This window comes from Schistocerca serialis, chromosome 1, assembly GCF_023864345.2.
Source record: "Schistocerca serialis cubense isolate TAMUIC-IGC-003099 chromosome 1, iqSchSeri2.2, whole genome shotgun sequence".
NCBI classification, from domain to species: Eukaryota; Metazoa; Arthropoda; class Insecta; order Orthoptera; family Acrididae; genus Schistocerca; species Schistocerca serialis.
In genome coordinates, this window is record NC_064638.1 from 1,093,939,706 (window position 1) to 1,093,964,340 (window position 24,635).

At 42.2% G+C, this 24,635-nt stretch overlaps 1 protein-coding gene across 1 annotated transcript in view; it reads left to right on the plus strand.

The window, feature by feature from the left end:
- LOC126455618 (DC-STAMP domain-containing protein 2) overlaps positions 1–24,635 on the plus strand; it is a 315,015-nt gene that overhangs the window by 168,774 nt on the left and 121,606 nt on the right. The window contains exon 11 of the mRNA XM_050091384.1: positions 12,775–12,939. Coding sequence (XP_049947341.1) covers positions 12,775–12,939 — 165 coding nt within the window. The remainder of the gene's footprint in view (positions 1–12,774; positions 12,940–24,635) is intronic.

A 24,635-nucleotide genomic window follows, 5' to 3' on the forward strand; every position in this document is an offset into this window, starting at 1 on the left:
ATGAAATGCAATGTCAATCATGAACAAAGCTCAATAAGCATTCAAGTGAATCATGAATTTGTCCCTGATGAGTTACAGCATGAGCAGGTTCTGATGAACAGAGGTGCATGAACTGCTTTGGTTATACACAGCTGTCATCAGACTTTAAATTAAAAAATGCATACTTCATGATGAAATCTTCTCAGGTTGACAGCCGAGTCAATGTGTAGTTCTCCAGCAACGTTTCAGCAAGTTTCTTACTTTCCATCTTCAGTCAAAGTGTCGGGTTCATGTCTTGTCTGGATCTTTATAGCCGCTGGACCACGTGCATCTCTGCATCCTCGGCCCCAGTTGGGCCAATCAGGCGCGAGCAGAATCAGCACGTGGTGGGTGGAGCATTGGCGCCAGGTCCTGGTGTCTTGTCTCAGTGCAGCCTTTTTATTCCATCTGCCGCAACCGACCTGCCTCCATCGGTGCACTCTCGTCTCATTCTTGATAATGTTGTGTTCCACGCACTGCTTAGTTGGAAGCCACTATCCCGATTGACCAGGTTATCACTGACCATATCTCTACTGCCTCTTTTATAATAGAATCCCAGAAACCTTATGCTCTACACAGCCTCTTGGTTTCTTCAAATTGAAACGTGTGTTCTTCACTGAGGCTGTGCTCCGCTACCACGGACTTTTCTTTTTGTCTGAGGTAGATGCTTCTCACATGTTCAGATATGCGTTGTGTTTTGCAATGCTGCGTCTGTCCAATACATTGTTTCCCACATTCACAGGAAATACTGTAGACTCAAGTTGTCCTACATTGAGCCCAGCATATTTCTGATTTTTGCTGGAGGATGGAAGATGGTTTTTATCTTGTTCTTCTCCAGTATCCTGGCAATCTTGGCAGTGGGTGGCTCTGCGTATGGGAGGAAAGCCAGACCTTGGTTGTTCTCTTCTTCCTGAAGGTCCTTCTCCTTCTCCTTCTTGCTCATCTTGAGAGCACATCTAATCTGCTTTTGGGTGTATCCATTCTTCAGGAAGGTTTTCTTCAGGTGCTGAATCTCAGTAGATAAACTGTCTTTGTCGCATATGTCATAGGCTCTGCGGACAAGAGTAGTGAGCACGGATTTCCAGCAAAAATCAGAAATATGCTGGGCTCAATGAAGGACAACTTGAGTCTAAGAACACCGAGTGTCTACAGTATTTCCTGTGAATGTGGGGAACAATATATTGGACAGACGCAGTGTTGCATAACGCAACGCATATCTGAACATGTGAGAAGCGTCCGCCTCAGACAAAAAGAAAAATCCGCAGTAGCAGAGCACAGCCTCAGAGAAGAACACAAGTTTCAATTTGAAGAAACCAAGAGACTGTGTAGAGCATAAGGCTTCTGGGACTCTGTTATAAAAGAGGCAGTAGAGATACGGGTCAGTGATAACCTGGTCAATCGGGATAGTGGCATCCAATTCAGCTGCGCGTGGAACACAACATTATCAAGATTGAGACAAGAGCACACCGATGGAGGCACCCATGGCTCCCCCCACACCACGCGCTGCCGCACTGATTCCGCTCGCACCTGGCCCGACCGGCGCCAAGGATGCAGAGATGCCCATGGTCCAATGGCTATAAAGATCTGGACAAGACATGAACCTAACACTTCGCCTGAAGATGGCAAGTAAGAATCTTGCTGCAACATTGCTCGAGAACAACATATTGACTCAGCTGTCAACGCAAGATTTTATCATCGAGATTCACCGAGAAAGTCTGCATCCTCATATAATGCACACGTCATCTCTTATGGATATGTTAAAAGTATATCAGTGGAATTTTGTGGCTATGAGAGGATGTGGAGGGTGAGTAGGGTTCTGCCTTCTTTTCTTTTCAGATTGATAACAGCAGAGTATAATTTGAGCAGTTCATTGACTCCTGTTTAACTTAAAATGCTGGCTGCTGTAACTCATTATCATCAAAGCCACTAATAAATGCAACATGGCTGCTTATTATGCTTTGGGCTTGATAAATTTTGCATTTGATGTAGACTTTATGACTGCTTATTAAGCTTTGGGCTGACGAATTATGCATTTGACATAGTCTTTTAAGCAACACAGGCTGACCCTCACAATTTTAATTGGGGAAGCTCCAAGAAAATTCAAACTGCTCATCTGTATATTTTCATCAGATGAAGCTAAAGGTGTAACAGAAGCCAATTTGTTATAGAGTTCCATGTGACAGTTTAAACACAGCTTTTGTCCAGATGAACCATGTTTGCTGAATTTTTGTAGCCATAGTTTCATTAGTCAGCCTTAACTTTTTTTAATGGGATGACTCACCTTTTAAAAAGGATTAGAATGTAACCTTTTCAGAGTATCTGATTTTGCCAGAAAATGGCAAATTGTAAGATTTATCACTCAACCTCAGTCTAGAACAGTTTAAAATACATAGTTCCTTTTGTTAATGAGAAAATTCTCAAACAAATTGCAGCCTTTTGCTGGAATTGTAGACCAACAAATGCTGCTGACTCCATCAGATTTTTAAAGCATAAAAAGTCACCTTCAAGATAAAATTTGATTAAATTTTAACAGATGATTAATTTTTTGTGTAATATGGTTTTAAAAAGTTGAGTAATTGCAGAAAATGTGCATACTTCATTTTTTATTTGTTTTCTTGAAGACATATTGAATTTGGGCATACCTTTTTTACCACTCTCCAGGAAATTGCGTATTTTTAGATGATTCTTTGAAATAGTTATTGGTATGGGAAACTTCACTGGATAAATGTTAACCTTAATGGGAAAAAAGTGACTGTACGTTTTCAGTGTTTTATAGACGAAAGAATGGTGGTTCATGCAAGTATGAATCTGGCATCCCTCTTAGAAATATAAATGATTAAATGCACTTGTTTTTGTCACAAATTGTTATTGGACACCTACAGCCCCTTATATCTCAAAACCTGTAAACCCAGTAGTGATAAATGTTGCACGTTACACAAGTGAACTACAAGAAAACTGGGACACAAAAGGAGAGATTATAAACTAACTACATGAAGACATCAAGCTATGTAAATTTGGGAGAAATTTTGTTACAACTGAACTTATTGCTGACTTTGAATGCTACTTGGAGCAGAAGCAATGAATATGTTATGAATTACAATAGGGTATATTGAAAAGTAATTTCCAACACAAAATTTATGAATAATGATAGCTTAATAAGACAATCTGGAAACAAATCAAAAGCTGCATTGGGTATTGTGGAGACTGAAATAGAGAAGAAATGTGAGGACCAGGATATCATTCTCAAAAGCGTAAAAATGTCAGTATGAAAAACAAGATTTGATGAATTATATAATAAATTAGCATTTGATGCTTTCAATTGTGGCATTCTTTTAGAGAAATTGAAAGTGTTCGGTGTTCATGGGACAGGAAATAGTGGTTTGAATCATACCTACAAAACAGCACACTGATTGTAGGATTGATGTCAGATTACTCCAGCCACAAAATAAATTTAGTATCAGATGCAAAAATGTTGAAATAAGAGTACCACAAGGCTAGGTCCCACATTTTTTTCTTATCTGTGTAATTGACACCCACATCTCATACAGGTCACCCAATGCTATATTATTCGCACATGATACTACTGTGATACTAAGGACATCAAAGCAGCGGCTGCTAAGAACTATTGATCAAGTTCTAAAGACTGTCCAGTCTTGGTTCAGTGCAAACTGTTGACATTAAATGCAAATAAAACAAATTATATGCAATTTGGGAAAATAAGCCAAAGTGTAAACATTGATCTAATGCTGGATGGCAAAGCCGGAGACATAGTGACATATACAAAATTTCTGGGGATGTTGGTGAAAACTTAAATTTTAATGACCATGTAATGAAACTTTCATAGAAACTTAATTCAGCCTGTTTTGCTCTTAGAATATTGCAAATATTTGTACCATAGAGCATACCAGGATGGCCCATTTCAACTGTTTTTAGTCTCTTGCAATATATGGAATAATACTTGCTGCCTGAACCCTTTTTTTCCATTACAGAAGAGGGCTATCTGAATAATAACACAGAGTTATCCACAGGCACAATGCAAACCCATATTCAGAAAGATTAAAATATTAACAATACCTTCATTATATGTACACAAATGGGTTTTATATGTTAGCTCCCAACTTGTAGATTTTCAGACAAATGCCGTAACTACAGTACCCGAAATAGTACAGCACTCCATACTCAGCAAACAAAAAGAACAAACACACAAAGGCATCTGAGCCATATTGGCACAAAACTTTACAACTGATTGCCTGTCAACATTAGAAGATGAAAACAAATTTACAAATTTAAAGCAAATTAAAAAATAGTCTACTTGAACAATGTTTTTATCCAGTAAATGACAATGTAATCCAATAAACATTTTCTAATAATGTTTATATTAAGGCAAAACTGAAAATGTTGACTTTTGCCTCACTGTGTATTTTATGACCGTGTATTATTTTGTTTGCACTTTTTTATTTACATGTTTGTATGTTATATATATCCTTGAAATGGTTTCCCATAAATTTAAATATACATTTGGACAACTTCTGTACAACATTTACTGTTATACAACATTTATTGTCTGCAGAAGGATAAATAAAAATAAATAAAATAAAATGACATAAAACTTATGTATAGTGTGTAGTAACCAAGTAATATATGAGACTGATCCAAGTAACACAAATATAGCTTTATTAACGAAGCACTGAACAATAACAGAAAACAGACTCTTGCTGATTCCCATGTAACAAAGCACAGTACACTGATGTGAACTTTACACTGGAAGGACATAGAAGAGAATCAGTTAGTGTTGCTCTGCGCATATATATGCATAAGTCACCAGCAGACTACGCGGCAGAGACCTAGCTGTGTGCATGCCTTCCACAGGCAGCCTCCAGTGGCCAGCCCATGCTGATACATTTGGCATCCAGTTCAAACACACACACACACACACACATATGGCAATGCCCAACTCAGCGTACTCACTTTTGCACACACACTGGTCACAGGATACAACAGAGTGGGCACAATGCAAGCTATTAATACATATTACCAAGTTTTACACCTTTACCACAATTATTCACAGAAACACATCTCTTCAGATTTGTTTGAAACGACATCAGGAGTTTTCGTCACCCTTCACTTAGGTTTTTACTCACCAAGTATTGAAAATTGTGGGCTAGAAATCTGAATACTTTCCTTTGATCATTTAAAAAAATTCTACAAAATCTGTGATGATCAAGTAGGTAAACATAGACCAACTGACAGGTTGGTTTGTGGGGGTTTGTTATAACGTCAAGTTGAACACATGTATTTCAAAAACGACACAATACATGTAAGTCACAGAGCAAGTAGACAAAGTAAGGTATGTGTACAAGGTAACATTCAAATCAGCGCTGAGTCCAAGTCTAGCAGCTGCTGGCTCGCTGGCCGCTCAGGTGGCGCGGCTGCTGCATGGCTGGCAGACAGCGCCGCATGTAGAGGATGCGCGTAACTGCGCAGCGGCACTTTGAAAGATCGGCGAGTCACAACACTTTTCCCCCCTTTGAATTTTTTGCACTGGTCTTGATGGAGATGGCCTGTATATTGCTAACGTCCATAGGTGTTGTTTGACTGGCCATAAAGTCTCGAGGAGGAGGCTTCCCGTACGGATGGAAGTGTCCCCGATGATAACCGGTCGAGATGAAAGGAGACGTAGGGCTCGAATCTGCTGGGTCCCTGTCCACCAATCTGCCCATTGCGGCAAGTCCAGTTGTTATAACACGAGACATGTACGATGTGTTGGCGTCCGTAGGAGAAGGAGGCAGGTAGAGTTGCTCCGACAGATGATGGTCATCCGGTTCCTGCATGGGCACGTCTCCTGGTGGCATCCGTTCTTGTGCTGGCACCGAGATGATGGTGAGAGGGCTGCATTGTGAGTAATGGGAGATGCCGAGATCCTGTGGTGTAGTGGCATTTGGAACAGGCGTTGCTGGCACACGAGACCGAAGCTGGTCCGAATGTCGCACTGCAACACCCGTGTTCGTCTGAATTTCATACAGGCGCCGGCCACGGTGTCGTAAGATGTGGCCAGGACTACATTTTGACCACCTGGCATATCCGCGTACACATACAAGGTCGCTGGCGGTGAACCGGCCAAGCGAAGGCACCCGCGGCCGTGAGGTGGAAGGCTGCAGAAGATGAAGTAGCGTGCGGGGCTGTCGGCCATGTAAGAGCTGAGTTGGGCTGTGGTCGCCCATGGGGGTGAAACGGTATGAAGCCAGAAATTGGAGAAGCGCATCAGCAGCAGCAGAAGAAGTCAGGAGTTTCCTCATCTGAGCCTCAAATGTGCCGACCAATCGTTCAGCCTCACCGTTTGACTGTGGATGGAACGGAGGGGCTGTGACATGCATGACGCCGTGATGGGCACAAAAGTCTGCAAATTCGGAAGAGGCAAATTGTGGACCATTATCAGTAACAAGAGTAGAGGGAAGGCCTTCCAAAGAGAAAATGTGAGCTAGAGCACTTGCGGTTGTCACGGTGGTAGGCGACGTGCAACAGACAATGAAAGGAAAGTTAGAGTAGGTGTTAATAACGAGTAGCCAATAAGTACCTAAAAAAGATCCCACGAAATCAGCATGAATATGGTCCCAGGGCTTCTAAGGCGAAGTCCACGGTGACAAAGATGACTTCAAGGCAGCGGCCTGTGACACACAAGGGGCGCAGGTTGCAACCACGTGTGCGATTTCAGAATCGATGCCGGGCCAGTACACATGACGGTGTGCCAGAGATTTTGTGTGTGAGACATCCCAGTGCCCTTGGTGACGGAGGCGCAAGACCGAACCACGCAAAGACACAGGTACCACAAAACGCGGCAAAGCATTTTCGGTGGAAAGGAGGATAACACCATACCTAGCTGTGAGGCGGTAGCGCAAAGCGTAGTAGTGCCGCAACGGATCAGACGTCTTAGAGGACGGACGATCTGGCCAACCCTTCAGAATACAGCGTAAAACCCGGGAGAGAGTAGGATCAGAACCCGTAGCAGCCGCCAGCCTGTCCCCGGTGATGGGGAACCTGTCCACAACCCGCTGCTCGGCAACATCCAGGTGGAACAAAAAAGTTCATCCCTGTCGAATGCCAGATCAGGACCCATGGGAAGGTAAGACAGTGCATCCGCATTCGCATGTTGAGCCGACGGCCGGAAATGAATCTCATAATTGAAACGAGACAAGTAAAGAGCCCAATGCTGGATGTGGTGTGCAGCCTTGTCGGGAAGTGACGATGATGGATGAAACAAGGAAACAAGTGTGGCTACGAAGTCTTTCGCGACGTATTTCTTGAATAAAAATCTCTCGGTGTACATGCCGCGTCAATTCAGGATAAAACTCCAAGCTTTCAACCACCACCTCCATGGTCGTCGTCAGGGCTAAAACTGGTGCCTACGGGGAGGATATAGTGCATAGCGTTCGTCACCTGGAGAAGCTGCACTTGAAACAGTCTCAGTTGCTGGCCAGTCTGTAAGAACCGTTGCCGACCGCTGCATCGAGCACCAGCGCCACCTGAAATACAGGTATTTGGAAAAATCAATGGTGGCTGAACATAGCCTGCTTAACAAGCATAAGATTTTATTTGAAGAAACCAGAGTAATAGCCCACGCATCGAATTACTGGGACTCTGTGATCCGGGAAGCAGTCGAAATTAGACTTAGCGATAATAACTTTAACAGAGACAACGGCTATGCACTTAGCAACACTTGGAAGAGTGCATTGGATAAAGAAAAATCGCAGAGAAAAACTTCGCGCACTTTACCTCCTGATTCAAGGGATGGCGCTGCAAGCAACGCTGGATAGAAACTACATCTATGGAAGTAGAGGGCACCACTTCACTACGCGCCATATCGCTGTTGCTATGACATATTCCAGCCAATCAGAAGCCGTGCTTTGCGTATAAAAGTGGGAACCTCGCTAGTTCACGACAGTCAGTTTTAGCCCTGACGACGACCATGGAGGTAGTGGTCGAAAGCTTGGAGTTTTACCCTGAATTGACGCGGCATGTACACCGAGAGATTTTTATTCAAGGAAACAAGTGGTTTGTGGTCCGTAACAAGATGAAATTTGAATCCATAAAGAAAAACACCAAACTTATGAAGAGCATAAATAATGGTCAAAGCTTCTTTTTCAATTTGAGAATATTGGGCATCCGTGAGCTTTTTGGAGGCATAAGCAATGGGTTGTTCAGAACCGTCAGAAAAATGGTGTGCAACGACTGCACCAACCCCATATTGAGATGTGTCTGTGGGAAGAACAAGATGTTTGCCAGGTCAATAAGTAGCTAGGCAAGGGGCCTGTTTCAGCATAGTCTTCAATTTCTGGAAAGCTGCATCGCATGACACAGACCAGTGAAAAGGCGCGTTTCTATGCAACAGCCGATGCAACGGCTGAGCCACCAAAGCCGCAGATGGTAAAAACCTGTGATAGTATGCTATTTTCCCGAAGAAGGCCTGCAGTTCATTAACAGATGTAGGGCAAGGAAGGGCATCAATCACAGCGACAGTTTGCTGAAGCAGACAAATACCATCCCGAGAGAGCTGAAACCCCAAGTATGTGATAGATGCCTGAAAAAATTTTGATTTCTGAAGGTTACACTTAAGACCGGCAGTCTGTAAGACATGAAAAAATGTGCGGAGATTCTGAAGATATTCTTCAGAGCCAGTGACAACAATGTCGTCCATGTAATTTATACACCCAGGGACAGGGAGCAATAATTCTTCCAAGAATCGCTGAAAGAGAGCAAGGGCACTGTCAACCCTGAATGGCAATCGTTGGTATTGATAGAGGCCAAAAGGCATGTTAAGGACCAGGAACTGCCGGGAAGCAGCGTCGAGAGGAAGTTGATGATAAGCTTCTGACAGGTCAATTTTAGAAAAATACTGGCCTCCAGCAAGTTTCGTGAACAATTCTTCAGGTCGGGGCATAGGGTAAGTGTCAATGAGGCATTGAGCATTTACACTGGCTTTGAAATCGCCACAGAGATGAATATCACCATTTGGCTTAGCAACGACAATGACAGGAGAGGACCACTCACTTGAAGTGACAGGAAGCAAGACCCCTGAAGCAGTGAGATGATCCAACTCCCGTTTTACCCGATCACGATGGGCCACAGGAATGGGTAAGCCGGAAAAAACTTAGGCCGAGCAGTGGGTTTGAGCGTGATATGAGCTTCAAAGTCATTTGCACGGCATAACCCAGGAGAAAAAAGGGACAAAAATGTCGTCGACAAGGAATCCAAGTGAGCATAAGGAATAGCATCAGAGACAATATTGACAGAGTCATCTATGGAGAACCCAAAAACGCGAAAGGCATCGAAACCAAAAAGATTCTCCGCGTTACTATGGTCGACCACAAATATGGGAACAGTGTGAAAAATGGATTTGTAAGATACCTCAGCATCAAATTGTCCCATGAGAGAAATCTTCTGTTTATTGTATGTCCGTAATTGCCTAGTGACAGGTGATAGGGTTGGAGAACCCAACTGAAGATACGTCTGAGAATTGACGATAGTGGCACCAGAACCAGTATCCACCTGCATGCGAACATCCTGACCAAGTATTTGGACAGTGAGGAATAACTTCCCTGAAAGGGAAGAAGTGCAATTGACAGACAACACAGAAGCAGAAACAGCGTCACAGTCATGAATATCATGTATGCGGTCGGTTTTGCAAATGGAAGACACGTGACCCTTCTTTTTGCAATTGTGACACACGGCCCAACATTGGGGACTAACCTCCCATGAATGTTTCATAAAATGAAGGAAGTTGCCGGGGGTTTTGCTGCAGTTTCTTAGAGGTTTGTTTACGGTTAGGCCGAGGATGCGTGTGGGAGCGTACTGCGGCCACGTCGTATGGCGGGGACACACCGCATGCGTTGTCAACAGCGCACAGAGGTTGTATTTCCCTGACGTCACCCCACGCCTCTATTTGCGCTCCAGCGGCGCAAGAAATTTCAAAAGACGGCACAATGGATAGGACTTCATCTAGAGTCGGATTTGCCAACTGAAGGGCACGTTGCCTAACGTAGACGTCGGGCGCTGAGCGGATAATAGCGTCCCATACCATGGAATCAGCGTAGGATTCTTTGTAAACTTCAGGAACAAATTGACACTTTCTACTGAGGTCATGAAGTTCAGCAGCCCAAGTGTGACAGGATTGTTTTGGTTGTTTTTGACAGCAATAAAAGGCAACACGAGAGGCTACCACCTGCGTTTGCTTTTGAAAATAGACGGACAGAAGTGAGCACATTTCAGCAAAGGACAAAGATGCAGGATCTTTCAAAGGAGCCAATTGCGACAACAACTGATACATTTGCGGTGAAATCCATGAAAGTAACAGAGACTTGCATGTTTGTTCATCCGTGACATGAAATGCCAAGAAGTGCTGTCGAAGACATTTTTCGTAATCAGACCAGTCTTCCGCTGTCTTGTTGTAAGGAGGAAAAGGAGGTATAGACAATGACGAGAAACACCCCGCATCTGATGCCGCGACGAAATCGCGAATTGCCGATGTGAGAAGTGTTTGCTGTTCAATGAGACCTTGCAATAGTTGCTCTAAAGTAGCCATGGAAACCTGTGGGTCAACGATGAAAAGGAAAAATCCACTACCTCATTGCCAATTGTTATAATGTCAAGTTGAACACATATATGTCAAAAATGACACAACACATGTAAGTCACAGAGCAAGTAGACAAAGTAAGACATGTGTACACGGTAGCATTCAAATCAGCACTGAGGTCCAAGTCTAGCAGCTGCTGGCTCGCTGGCCGCTCAGGTGGTGCAGCTGCTGCGTGGCTGGCAGACAGCGCCGCATGTAGAGGACATGCGTAACTGAGCGGCGGCACTTTGAAAGATCGGTGAGTCACAACAGGGTTGAAGGGACCAGATTGCAAATGTCATCAGTCCAGACCAGCTGACAGGGAATCACCCAATAATCAAGTGATAAAGTGCTATTGAGTTCGCCATGGTGACAGGTCTGTGCCTTCAATACATTGGCTGTCTCTGATTCAGGTGGCAATAAGTGTTATGCCGAATGTGCTATTGAGGACGTAGTGAAATATCTCTAATGCATGGAGGACACTGCCCTTCCAACATTTCAGGACTCAGTTTTCAGAGAATAATATGTACTATCGTACTTATCGCTCATGAGAAGCGGGAGGGACATCATGAAGATAGCATTATGCTAATAAAAGCTTAAATGAGTGCATGTTAGCAGATGTTCTTCACACATTCCACCTCTGAGGGGAGTGATAACAATCTTGAAACAATGAACCAAGTGCTCCCTGCCACATACTTTCCTACTATCCACACCATAAACGTGGCCAAAACAGACAAATTTGTGAAATCTCCATGAATATGAAGAATTTAACATTTGGGATTACTTAATTTACCTGCAACAATGATTAACCCTTGCAGTACCATAAGGGGGGGGGGGGGGGGTTGTGTACTTTATGCCCAACTTTTGAAAATATTTTTGATCAAATCACTTACTTTATATTTTTAAATTTTGAAAAAAAAAATTACTGTTTTTAATGAATTCTTCTCCCAGATTCCACACGTTTTAATTTTTTTCAATTAAACTTAACTAAAAATCTAAGTCTCAGTAGTAGAAGTAACTTTTTTGAAGTAAACATAACTCAAAAATTTAAGTCTCAGTAGTAGAAGTCACTTTTTTCAATTAAACTTAACTCAAAAATTTAAGTCTCAATAGTAGAAGTCACTTTCCTCAGTCAATGTTGTATTCAGTGTTTCCAGGTCCATGGCCTACCTTACAGGTCAGTATTTCTTTAAACGGTATGTTGAGAATAAAAGTCAACAATAGTGAATGAAATTTGTATTTTTAAAAATGTTTTTTAGGGGGCCTTATAATCAGTAGTACATGTTATCGAAAGTGCGTTGTTATTGCTAAGAGTGTGCTAAAAGATATTTTTGGGTTCTGGAGCCTACTTTCCACCAGTAACTTTTTTGAAACCATGTTCTTAATATGTTTCAACAACAGCTGATGAATTTTGTTTATTTTTTAATTTCTGTAGGGTGGCCACTAAGTGCTCTACCCCCGTAGTAGTGCATGCTATGGAAAATGCCATGGTGTTGCAAAGGTTAATAGCTAGCTTAGGACTGATGAACAAATTAACTGGATTTGGTTTGTTTCTATGCGTGATATGTTTCTCACACTATTATTCTGGTAGTTTAAGACTAGACATTAATTTATACTTTTTATACTGTAGTATTACAAAAGATATAGTTTTCAAATGGAAAGTTCTCGAACATGAGTCACCCCTGTCAGAGTTTGTTGTTGAACATTTTATTTCACAATGATAAATTTTTATTTATCATAGCATCTTACTTCATATAGAAACCTACACATGTGTATGAGATGAAATTCTTAAAAAGTTTTAGCAGTCGTATATCTGTCACAACTGTGAATTAAAATTACAAATATTTGAGTTGATGGATGATGGATAGAGTCTGTTGATGATAATTATGTAAATATCATAGATGTCCTAAAGACATCATTGACTAACTCAATTAAAAAAATTAGTTATAAAGTAATCTCGTATATTCATTATGTCACCAATAACTACAGCTCTCGCCAGTAACAAATATACACTATTTATTTGCTTTGAAAGAAAAGCAGAAAATGTTTCAGTCTCAATAATTTTTGACATAGTAGATGATATGTGAAATTAATGTGAATTTCTAGACAAGAATGTTTCGATAACAAGGTCATCTTTTATGGTGTTTCAGATCCACAAGTGGTTGATGTCAATGTCAAAGGCACAGGATTTCTTGCAAGCATATATAGAAATGTAATGGGAGCATTCAAGCCATTTGATGTGAATGCCAAAGTGGATACAATACCATGTTTACCACACCCATTACCACCAAATTATATGCGTTACATGCAGATAGGTATTTTACTCAGTAAGACTCATTTCTCTAAAACTGTTGTTGATGACAACTATTGGCAATCACTCCATTATTGTATTATAGCAATAAGTATATGCCTCAAACATCTTTAGTACTTAGTCATTCTGTAATCAAATTAACACTTAATCAATTAGCAACTTTCCTTTGGTCATACAGTGAGCATCAGGATTAAATTAGAAGCTGTTAGAAAAGCAGAAAATGTTTCTGCTAATTCCTACTACCTGCTGTGAAGGATTGAATATATTTATTTTTACCTTGTTCCTACGTAAGTTGAATATGCCAATGGCTGTTATAAATCAACTGATTTGTGAAGAGACTATACACTGTGCTGCATCATCTGTTTCATAATAATACTGCTCACTAATGCTGGATGCAATCTGGCATTGTAGGAGACTCTTCTATCTCTAATATTTAACAGGTATGAATTTTCCATGAGAATGAGACACTATCACATAGCTGTAAAGATACTTAGTTGTTTGTTATTTTTAGAGGCATACAATCACTGATTGTAGATGATTGCATCTTTGCAATCATTGATCTCAACTTAGCAATTAACAAGCGATGTGCAAAACCAACAGACAGATATAAATGGACCAACGTAAAGTACAAAAGTAGTACACACAGCCCAAAACAAAGTGTTGGAAATGAACTTCTAACAACTGAGAATTCTATGCATAAAAATGCTGTAGCTTCAAGTTGAAAAATCATTGTTCACCCAGATATAAGCACTCATCAACTACGTAAGTATCTGAAATATATTTTGGAAGCAAAAAATACCAAATGAAAAGAATTAATTATTTTTTAAACTACAAAGCAGTTTTATGTAAGTAGGAACAAATTCACTTCAAAGCTGCAGTTAAGAAGATGTCATCAGAGAAACAAGAAATGTGATCATAACATTGAATTTGTGACATCAAGAGTAGTAGTAAGGGTCATTATCAAAAGAGGATTGGTGAGTAATAAGTAGACAGATAAAATAAAATACTGTGTCAGAACAGTTTAATAGGCTGCAAACAATATTTATAGACCCCAACAATTTTATAACCACATACAGGATGGCCTGCAATTGAACAGATTCAGAAAAATATTTATTAATGTGTGTAAATTACAACTGATAAAGGAAGCTAAATGTGAGTGATGGAAGCAACAATCTGCCTAAAGAAATAAAACTTTTAAAAAATCTTAATAAAAACTATCCTTAAAACTACAGGTCAAAGTAAAAGCACATTTTTGGTGCATTTCAACGTAAATGGCTTACAGACAAAGCATACAAATGGCAGAGTGGCACAAATAAACATGCTACAAATTTTGCTGTAAGAAGGGAGAAATATTACAGTCCTTTTCCTAAATCATCATTGCCTAACAAAAGATTGCCCTGAAATTGTTAATTAATCTGAAAACTATGTTGTAGACACTAGCTTTTGTAGAAGTAACAGAATTCCTGGAAGCTCCTTCATATGTATTAATAATTCCTTAATGTATAAGATGAGAGATGATTTTAATTTTCTAAATGTGGAAGTTGCCATATAGAACTAGAAGGACAAAATATTCAAATAATTGCAATATGTAGAATCCCAGGTAGGGAAGTAACTGAAGTATATCTGTTTAAACAAAAGAGTGTCTTACAGCAGCTAACAAAGGGAAAAAGAAAAGTATAATGATAACTCCTGATTTCAACATAAACATAATAAAGGATCCAGTGAATTAGTATGATTTACTCATCAGATACAAACATGTAATTTCAAGCTAAACTGTACATTTGATGACGGAAAAAAATTCTGCATTGATTTAGTGATGTCTCATCATTTTGAGTTGCTTTTGTAGCTACCAAAAATAAATGGATATGGTGGTAGGAAACTGTGCATCAAATGATACTGTGGGAAATGCTTTCCTGACTAAGATTGTACGTATAATCCACCTATGATATGGGCATCAATGGGAAAAAAGAACCAGGACACAGAAAGTACTTTTGATTTTTTGGAACAGAACACAGTTGCATAAAAATTAACCTGGGGAACATTAGCACAGTAAAATTACTTATTAATAAGACTGGACACAGGGTAAATAATTCCCATAAAACACAATAGCCTCACTGAACTAAATGTTACAGTGAAAGGAAAATAAAAAACTGTAAATGTCAAAAATTATATGCAGTGATTCTACATGTAAGCAAATATGAGAAAAAACCTTGTGGGCACAGATGTTGTAATCTACAGCAATCAGACATTGTGCAGCACACTATCCACTAGAACACAATTGTTACTAAGAATTCTGTGATGCAGAAGTAGCCTACTGAGACCGTGAAACTGCTGGGGGGCAGTGTGAAAACATCAGTATCAATTCGTTTGTGTGAATAAAATTTTAACACACTGCCACTAGTGCTCAGCAAGGTTTGTGGATGCCAGTATTCATTGTTCAGCTGAAGTGTGCAGCACGTACTCACTGTCATTGTCTTCTCTGCTCCTGTACATGTCCAGAATACTATATCGCTCAGACAAGCATGTCAGTTGTTCAGCATCAGTCTGGGAAGTGCGGATCAGGGAGCTCTTTCCGTCTCGAGCTTCTCTCTGGAAAAATCCCAGAGCTGCCACAAGGCAATGCATGGCAGAGAGAGGCCCCCACTACTTAGCCCACTTTGCTAGTGGTCAATCTGCATGTTGTCTGCTGTAATCATCTGCAGAAGCAGACGGGCGGCAGGCACATGTAAGCTGAAGTGCATCACAACGTCCGCAGCTTGTGGTCTCACGGTCGCATTCTCGCTTACCGAGCATGGGGTTCCGGGTTCAATTCCCAGCGGGGCCAGGGATTTTCACGTGCCTTGAGATGACTGGGTGTTTGTGGTGTCCTCATCATTTCTTCATCATTCATGAAAGTGGCCAGATTGGACTGAGCAAAGGTTGGCAATTTGTACGGGCACTGATAACCGCGCAGTTTAGCGCCCCACAAACCAAACATCATCATCATGCATCACTACACAATCCCCCCATGCAAGAAGTACTCAGTGGGGGGAGGGTCACCAGTGATGGCAGTGGCAGCGGGGGTGCTGGCTGTGTCGCCTGTGCCAGGTGGCAGTGTGGTGACAGTAGGGGGATAGCACTGGCTGTGGCAATGAAGGCAGGGGCTTGTATGAGAAGCATCATGGCCCGTGCGGCAGGATGTGCACTCTCTCCACCACGCCACAAACACCAATGTGGTAAGTTGTTGTGAAGTGCACGAGCATGCTGCAAGTTGGTACAAGGGTCTGAAATAAGCAAGACATGAACTTCCACCTGCAGTTAATGGCAATGTGGTGGGGGTACCTGAAACACAGTGACAGTAGGGGGATAGCACTGGCTGTGGCAATGAAGGCAGGGGCTTGTATGAGAAGCATCATGGCCCGTGCGGCAGGATGTGTACTCTCTCCACCACACCACAAACACCAATGTGGTAAGTTGTTGTGAAGTGCACGACCATGCTTCAAGTTGGTACAAGGATCTGAAATAAACAAGACATGAACTTCCACCTGCAGTTAATGGCAATGTGGTGGGGGTACCTGAAACACGAAACCCACATGTTTGTAAAGGTCTTTTCTGCTTGGCCTTGGTTATGTTGGGTAGAGGTACTGCTCCAGGCCACTGGGTGAACCTACTGATGATAGTAGGACAACACCAGTGGCTGGGCCTACAATATCCATATGTAAGTAGCAGAAGCGATGGGGTGGGGGTGGGGTGGAGGCATGGGGCCTGCACGTACCTACCTGTTTCAGAGTGCTGGCACACGACACAAATGTGCTGGCTCATTGGGTGCAGTCATCCAGGATACTGGACCAAACGAAATGGTCCTAAATGAGCATGGCAGATGCATGGACTCCAGGGTGGGCCAAGCCATGCAGGTGCTCAAAGGCCACCTTGTGGAAGAGGTCTGGAGGATGGTATGGGCAGATGCGTTGGGGTGGGGGGTTGTTCAGTACTGGTGCAAACACTGTGTAGGTACCTGATATCACACACAGTCGGAGGTTGAGCCCCATATGTACATCGTTTTGAAGCTGTAGGAGCTTAGAGTCAGCAACCTGGGCAGCGGATAGGGCTGTATAGTCAAGTGGAGTGGCAAGTGTGCACAATCAGCTAACGCAATCAGAAATTGTTGTCTATTACAGCCATTTGCTGGATGTCACTGCTGAAATGTGCAATACCCTCCTGTTGTCAGAATTGATGGGTTTAGATCTGTGTGCCCTTTCTGCAACAGAAACCTGTTCTCAAGCAGCAGTGGTTAGTAAAAAATGGGAAATGGTGTCCATCCACCAAGGAGCAGAAATACCTAACCACCTCATACATAGTGAGGAGCTTGTGAGGCCACACGGCCAAACATTGCTGGAGCTCCATGAGATTTGTTGAGAAAAATGCCAGGGGCTGCCAAGTCCATTAACTGCATTTTTCCTGTACCTGTGGCCTGCATGGGCAACAATTACAATCAGAGCAGTTGGGTAGGGGTGTGCTTGCAAGAAGTTATGTGTTTTCCATTCGACATTGCTTGGCATTTGTGTCATCCAGGGTATGGGCCTGTTGCCTTTTGTGTAGGTTCCATAAGAGTCCATCCATGAGCTTTCACATTGCTGCGGTATCCTTTAGGGAGTGCCTGAAAAAATTTGTCACCCTGAGCATCCTGCAGAGTTTGTTGTATGTGGTGGGACGTGGGAACTTGGGCACATCCCAGAACTGCTGGTCAGTGGCGTGAGACCCAGCAGACAATATCCTGTGTACCAGGAAGTCGATGTCCGGTACACTGAAAACACACTTCTCCCGGTTGATAATGACACCAGCCTCCTCAAGGCTAGAGAATACCTCGTGAAGAAGTCATCTGTGCTTCACTATATCATGTGAATAAATCAGGATATCAGCCAATTAGGTGAAAGGAAAAACATTGCCACATCCGGACAGCATTTTCTAGGCTGAATGGCATGAAACCATTCCAAAAGAGCCCAAGAGGTCTATGCCCTCAGGGGTGACTGGTATCTGTGTGGAAGCTTGTGCGCAGTCCACTTTGCTGAAAATGATTGCACCACACAGGTTGTCACTATAACCGCGGAAAAGTGGAACAGGGTAACAATTGGGCACTGTCCTGGAGTAAAGCATTCAGAAGTCCCTGTGTAAATATACCATCTTTCCTTTGCTCTCTGAGGATCAGAGCACACCTGGGTTGATCTCGGCATGCACAGCACTTCGTTTGTCTGTTGGGAGGTGACAGGGATGCCAGAAAATTGTTGGCTCAGGTGTCGAGGCAACATAGTGCCAGGTGTCATTGTGAACCTCATGGGGAGCACTAGACAGGTGGGTCAGTAGGGGGAATGTGGCAAGGAGGTCAGTGAAACAGCCAAAGTAGAGGACCTGTTCAATTTAACAAGAGGTGGGGGGGGGGGGGGCAGAGCAGTTGGCCATGGTGTCAAGAAGACAGTGGTTTGCCAGATTGAGAATGAGACCATGTTGTTGTTGTTGTGGTCTTCAGTCCTGAGACTGGTTTGATGCAGCTCTCCATGCTACTCTATCCTGTGCAAGCTTTTTCATCTCCCAGTACCTACTGCAACCTACATCCTTCTGAATCTGCTTAGTGTATTCATCTCTTGATCTCCCTCTACGATTTTTACCCTCCACGCTGCCCTCCAATACTAAATTGGTGATCCCTTGATGCCTCAGAACATGTCCTGCCAACCGGTCCCTTCTTCTTGTCAAGTTGTGCCACAAACTTCTCTTCTCCCCAATCCTATTCAATACTTCCTCATTAGTTATGTGATCTACCCATCTAATCTTTAGCATTCTTCTGTAGCACCACATTTCGAAAGCTTCTATTCTCTTCTTGTCCAAACTATTTATCGTCCATGTTTCACTTCCATACATGGCTACACTCCATACGAATACTTTCAGAAATGACTTCCTGACACTTAAATCAATACTGGATGTTAACAAATTTCTCTTCTTCAGAAACGCTTTCCTTGCCATTGCCAGTCTACATTTTATATCCTCTCTACTTCGACCATCATCAGTTATTTTGCTCCCCAAATAGCAAAACTCCTTTACTACTTTAAGTGCCTCATTTCCTAATCTAATTCCCTCAGCATCACCCGACTTAATTAGACTACATTCCATTATCCTTGTTTTGCTTTTGTTGATGTTCATCTTATATCCTCCTTTCAAGACACTGTCCATTCCATTCAACTGCTCTTCCAAGTCCTTTGCTGTCTCTGACAGAATTACAATGTCATCAGCGAACCTCAAAGTTTTTATTTCTTCTCCATGAATTTTAATACCTACTCCGAATTTTTCTTTTGTTTCCTTTACTGCTTGCTCAATATACAGATTGAACAACATCGGGGAGAGGCTACAACCCTGTCTTACTCCCTTCCCAACCACTGCTTCCCATAATGACCATAATGAAAATAAAATCAGCACCAAAGATGGGGTCCAAATGTCGGCCATGGTAGAGGTCCACAGGATATCTCTATTGAAGCATAGGTAGATCGATCAGGTGTAGGTGCAGTAGGTTGTGATGGCTGAGTCATTAGCTTCAGTGAGGAGTAGGGTGAAAGGGGAGTGGCAGCCAGCAGGGGTAATAATGGGCAGAGATGGATGGAAAAGTCGAAACTTTTATCAAGGAGTTAGGGTGATAGAGGAGGCAGAGGTTTCTACAATCACATACAAACAGGTGCTGCAAAATCACAGAGCAACTGAGTGCACTTGCTGCCAGTTTCTGTCAGTGTTTGGGACCCATGCACATGGTGCATGGCAGTTACCAGCATCTCTGCTGAAATGCTCATGGTACCGGTGATTCTCACTGGCCCTACGTACACGCCACAGCCATCATCAACTAGTCAGGGGGCTGCGCACCTGTGCAGGCATTCGCTCTGGCAGTCAGAAGCACTGCTAGGCAGATGCAGGTGATGTGTGGTGTGCAGTGAAAGCATGTGCTCCAGAGCAGTAGTGAGCTTGCCCATCTTCCTAATCATCATGGAGCTGTGCCTTGTCTGGGATGGTTTGGGGGGCTGGGGGAGCACAGGTTGGTGCAGTCTGCGTGAGTGTGCAGACATGCACATTGGCTACATAATGCTGCATGTGGGCTGACACAATGTGCGAGTTGAGGGCTTTGAGAAACCTGTCAGAGGTGGCAGTTACTGCATCAGCACTATGAAACTTCTGCATAGATAATAACGTGCTTATGGTTGGTCAAATGGGTGCATCAAGTTGCACAGGTGCTGGAGGAGCCGCAGGGCCACATGTCAGCACTCTCCTCCAATGAGAATAGGACATGTGAGCACTGCAATTCTGATATGGTGAGAATCACTCTGTGAGCTGGGCATATAGGACACTGAATCTGCTGGATTACAGCAGGTTTGCAATGACTTCAGGTGCCTCCATGGTGATCGACAGTTCCAGTTGTGCAACAGTAATTGTAAACTGCATTGTATCATATGTGATGGAAGAGCCTGTGAATATCACCTCTACAGAAGTGAATCAAGGGTGTGGATCATGTGTGTTGAACAGCAGAATGTTCTCAGTGCTGCGGGCAGTGGGGGGGGGGGGGGGGGGGGGGGGGGGGCAGTGGGAGACAGTGCATGTACCTGTACAGTGGCAACAACTGTGAGCTGTGTGAAGTGACTTATGAATGCTTGGAATCCATCCATCTGTCCCCGTGGTTGGTGAGCGTGGGTGGGTGGTTGAGGTTTGGCCATCAGTGGGGCTGGACCCTCTGGGAGTGGTGTAGCAGGATCAGTCTGTACATCTACATCTATGTCTCTGCTTTGCAAACCACCATGAGGATCATGGCAGAGGGTATCTTCTATTGTACCAGTTATTAGGCTTTCTTCCTGTTCCATTCACAAATGGAGCGTGGAAAGAATGATTGTTTGAATGCTTCTGTGCATGCAGCAACTATTCTGATCTTATCCTTATGATCTGTATGTGAGTGATATGTAGGGGGTTGTAGTGTGTCTCTAGAGTAATGATTTAAACTCAACCCTTGAAACTTTGTTAATAGACCTTCTCAGGATAGTTTACATATGTCTTCAAGAGTCTGCCAGACCAGTTCCTTCAGCATGTCTGTGATGCTCTCCCATGGCTTACCCAAACTTGCAACCATTCATGCTGTACTTCTCCGTATAGGTTCAATATCCCTTGTTAGTCCTATTTGGTATGGGTGCCACACAATTCACCAATATTCTAGAAATGGTCACACAAATGATTCGTAAGCAGGCTCTTTTGTAGACTGATAAGCACTTCCCCAGTATTCTACCAATAAACTGAATTCTACCATCTGCTTTACCCACAACTGGACCTATGTAATCATTCAATTTTATACCCCTACAATGTGTTACACCCAGGTATTTGTATGAGTTTGCCAATTACAACAAAGACTCGCTGATATTATAGTCATAAGATACTACATTTTTTCATTTTGTGAAATGAAAAACTTTACATTTCTGAGATTTAGAGCAAGTTGACAATCTCCTAACCACATTGAAATCCTATCATATCTGACTGAATATTTATGCAGCTTCTCTCAGATAGTACTTCATTATAGATAACGGCATCATCTGGAAAAAGCCTGATTTTACTGTTAATATTGTCTGAAAAGTCATTAATATACAACATGAACAGCAAGGGTCCCAACACACTTCCCAGGGGCACACCTGAAGTTACTTCTGACGATGACGCTCCATCCGTGATAACATGCTGTGTCCTCCATATCAAAAAGTCCTCAATCCAGTCACAAATTTCACTTGATCCCCCATATGATCATACTTTGGCAATAAGTGTGGATTTGGTACTGAGTCAAATGTTTGTTGGAAATCAAGAAACTCTGCGTATACCTGTTTGCCTTGATAAAAACCTTTCAGTATTTCAAGTGAGAAAAGAATGAGTTGGGTTTCACATGATCAGTTTCACATGCTGGTTGGCATGGAGGAGGTCATTCTGTTCAAGATACTTTGTTATGTTTGAGCTCAAAATATGTTCTACGATTCTACAAATTGATGTGAAGAATATTGGGTGGTAGTTTTGTGGATCACTTCTGCTACCCATCTTGTAGATGGTGTGACCTGTGCCTTTTTCCAAGAATTGGGCACAGTTTTTTGTTCAATGGATCTACAGTAGATTATAGCTAGAAGAGGGGCTAACTCAGCTGCAAATTCAGTATCGAATCAACAGGGATTCCATCAGAGCCTGGAGCTTTGTTCAGCTTTAACAATTTCAGCTGTTTCTCAAAACCACTGACACTATTACTTATTTCATTCATCTTTTCAGTGGTACATGGATTAAACTGGGGCAATTCTTATGAGTTTTCCTTTGTAAAGGAACATTTGAAAACAGAGTTAAACATTTCAGCTTTTCCTTTGCTACCCTCAATCAGTACCTGTCTCACTCGCTAGGGTCTGGACACACTATGGCGCACTGCTCTCTTTGCTAGCATGGCAGACTGAGGGGTAGGCATGTAGTGCAGTGTGGTGAGTGGAAACCAGATGATGGAGGGGATTCAGTTGATGGTCACCAGTGTGGGAAATGCATTTCTCACTAACCTAGCATTTATAAGCTGTCTGTGGTACATAAGTACATACAGGTGTCAGTGGGAATAAATCGAACAGGACACAGAAAGTGCTTTTGATTTTTCAGTTCCTATGTTGGTATAGAACACAATTACATAAAAATTAACCAGGGGAACATTAGCACAGTAAAATTACTTATCAATAAGAATGGATACAGGGGAAACAATTCCTGTAGAACACATTAACCTCACTGAACTGCAAGTTTCAGCGAGAGGAAAGTAGTGAATTGTAAATTTCAAAGGTTATCTACAGTGATTCTATATTTAAGTGAATACAATATGAAAAGCTTGCAGACACACAAGTGATGGTCTACTGCAATCAGGCAACTTGCAGCATGCTGTCTGCTAGGGTACAGTCATTACTAAGAATTCCATGATGCAGAAGTAACCTACCAATTGTGTGAAACTGCCTGGGATGACATGAACACATCAATAGCAAATTCATTGATATGAAAAACATCTTAACACTCTGCCATTAGTGCTCAGCAACGTTTCTGGATGCCACCAATCATTGTTCATCTTAAAAGTGTGGTACAGTCATCTTCTCTGCACTTGCACATGTCCAGAATACCATTAGTGCACCTCATGACAAGTCCCTCTTTCAAGTTCAGACAGCACGATACATTGCTGTGAGACACTGTCTCGCTCGGACGAGCTTGTCAGTCATGCTGCAGCAAAGCAGTGCATTGCAGACAGAGATTCCACTATTTAGCCCACTTTGCTCACAGCCTGTCCTCATGTTGTCATCTGCTGTCTGCTGAAGCAGATGGATGGCGGGCACAAGTGTGCTGTTGTGTGTCACCAAAATACTTCAGTAAAGAAAGTATAAACTTGTTTTACTGTTGACCTGAAGAAGTAAACTAGCAAGTGGATCGTTGTGTTACAAGTTATAAAAGTTATGGCAGTTTTTTGATAGTTTTTTGTATGTTTCAACAAAATATTGCCTGCTACAGTGTGCTATGTAAAAATGCCAAGCAAAGTGTAATCGATAACTGCTGGTATAAAAGTATCAGGTGCTAGAAAAAGACAATCAGTGAACAGGAAGGTAATACAAATGTAGATTTACAGACTTCGTATAATGGCATAAAACTATTTAGAAGTGCGGTGTTGTTGTTGTTGAGGTCTTCAGACCTGAGACTGGTTTGATGCAGCTCTCCATGCTAATCTATCCTGTGCAAGCTCCTCCATCTCCCAGTACCTACTGCAACCTACATCCTTCTGAATCTGCTTAGTGTATTCATCTCTTGGTCTCCCTCTATGATTTTTACCCTCCACACTGCCCTCCAATGCTAAATTTGTGATCCCTTGATGCCTCAGGACATGTCCTACCAGCCGATCCCTTCTTCTAGTCAAGTTGTGCCACAAACTTCTCTTCTCCCCAATCCTATTCAATACCTCCTCATTAGTTACGTGATCTACCCACCTAATCTTCAACATTCTTCTGTAGCACCACATTTCGAAAGCTTCTATTCTCTTCTTGTCCAAACTATTTATTGTCCATGTTTCACTTCTATACATGGCTACACTCCATACAAATACTTTCAGAAACGACTTCCTGACACTTAAATCTATACTCGATGTTAACAAATTTCTCTTCTTCAGAAACGCTTTCCTTGCCATTGCCAGTCTACATTTTATATCCTCTCTACTTAACCATCATCAGTTATTTTGCTCCCCAAATAGCAAAACTCCTTTACTACTTTAAGTGTCTCATTTCCTAATCTAATTCCCTCAACATCACCCGACTTAATTTGACTACATTCCATTATCCTTGTTTTGCTTTTGTTGATGTTCATCTTATATCCTCCTTTCAAAACACTGTCCATTCCATTCAACTGTTCTTCCAAGTCCTTTGCTGTCTCTGACAGAATTACAATGTCATCGGTGAACATCAAGGTTTTTTTTTTCTTCTCCCTGGATTTTAATACCTACTCCAAATTTTTCTTTTGTTTCCTTTACTGCTTGCTCAATATACAGATTGAATAACATCGAGGAGATGCTACAACCCTGTCTCACTCCCTTCCCAACCACTGCTTCCCTTTCATGTCCCTCGACTCTTATAACTGCCATCTGGTTTCTGTACAAATTGTAAATAGCCTTTCGCTCCCTGT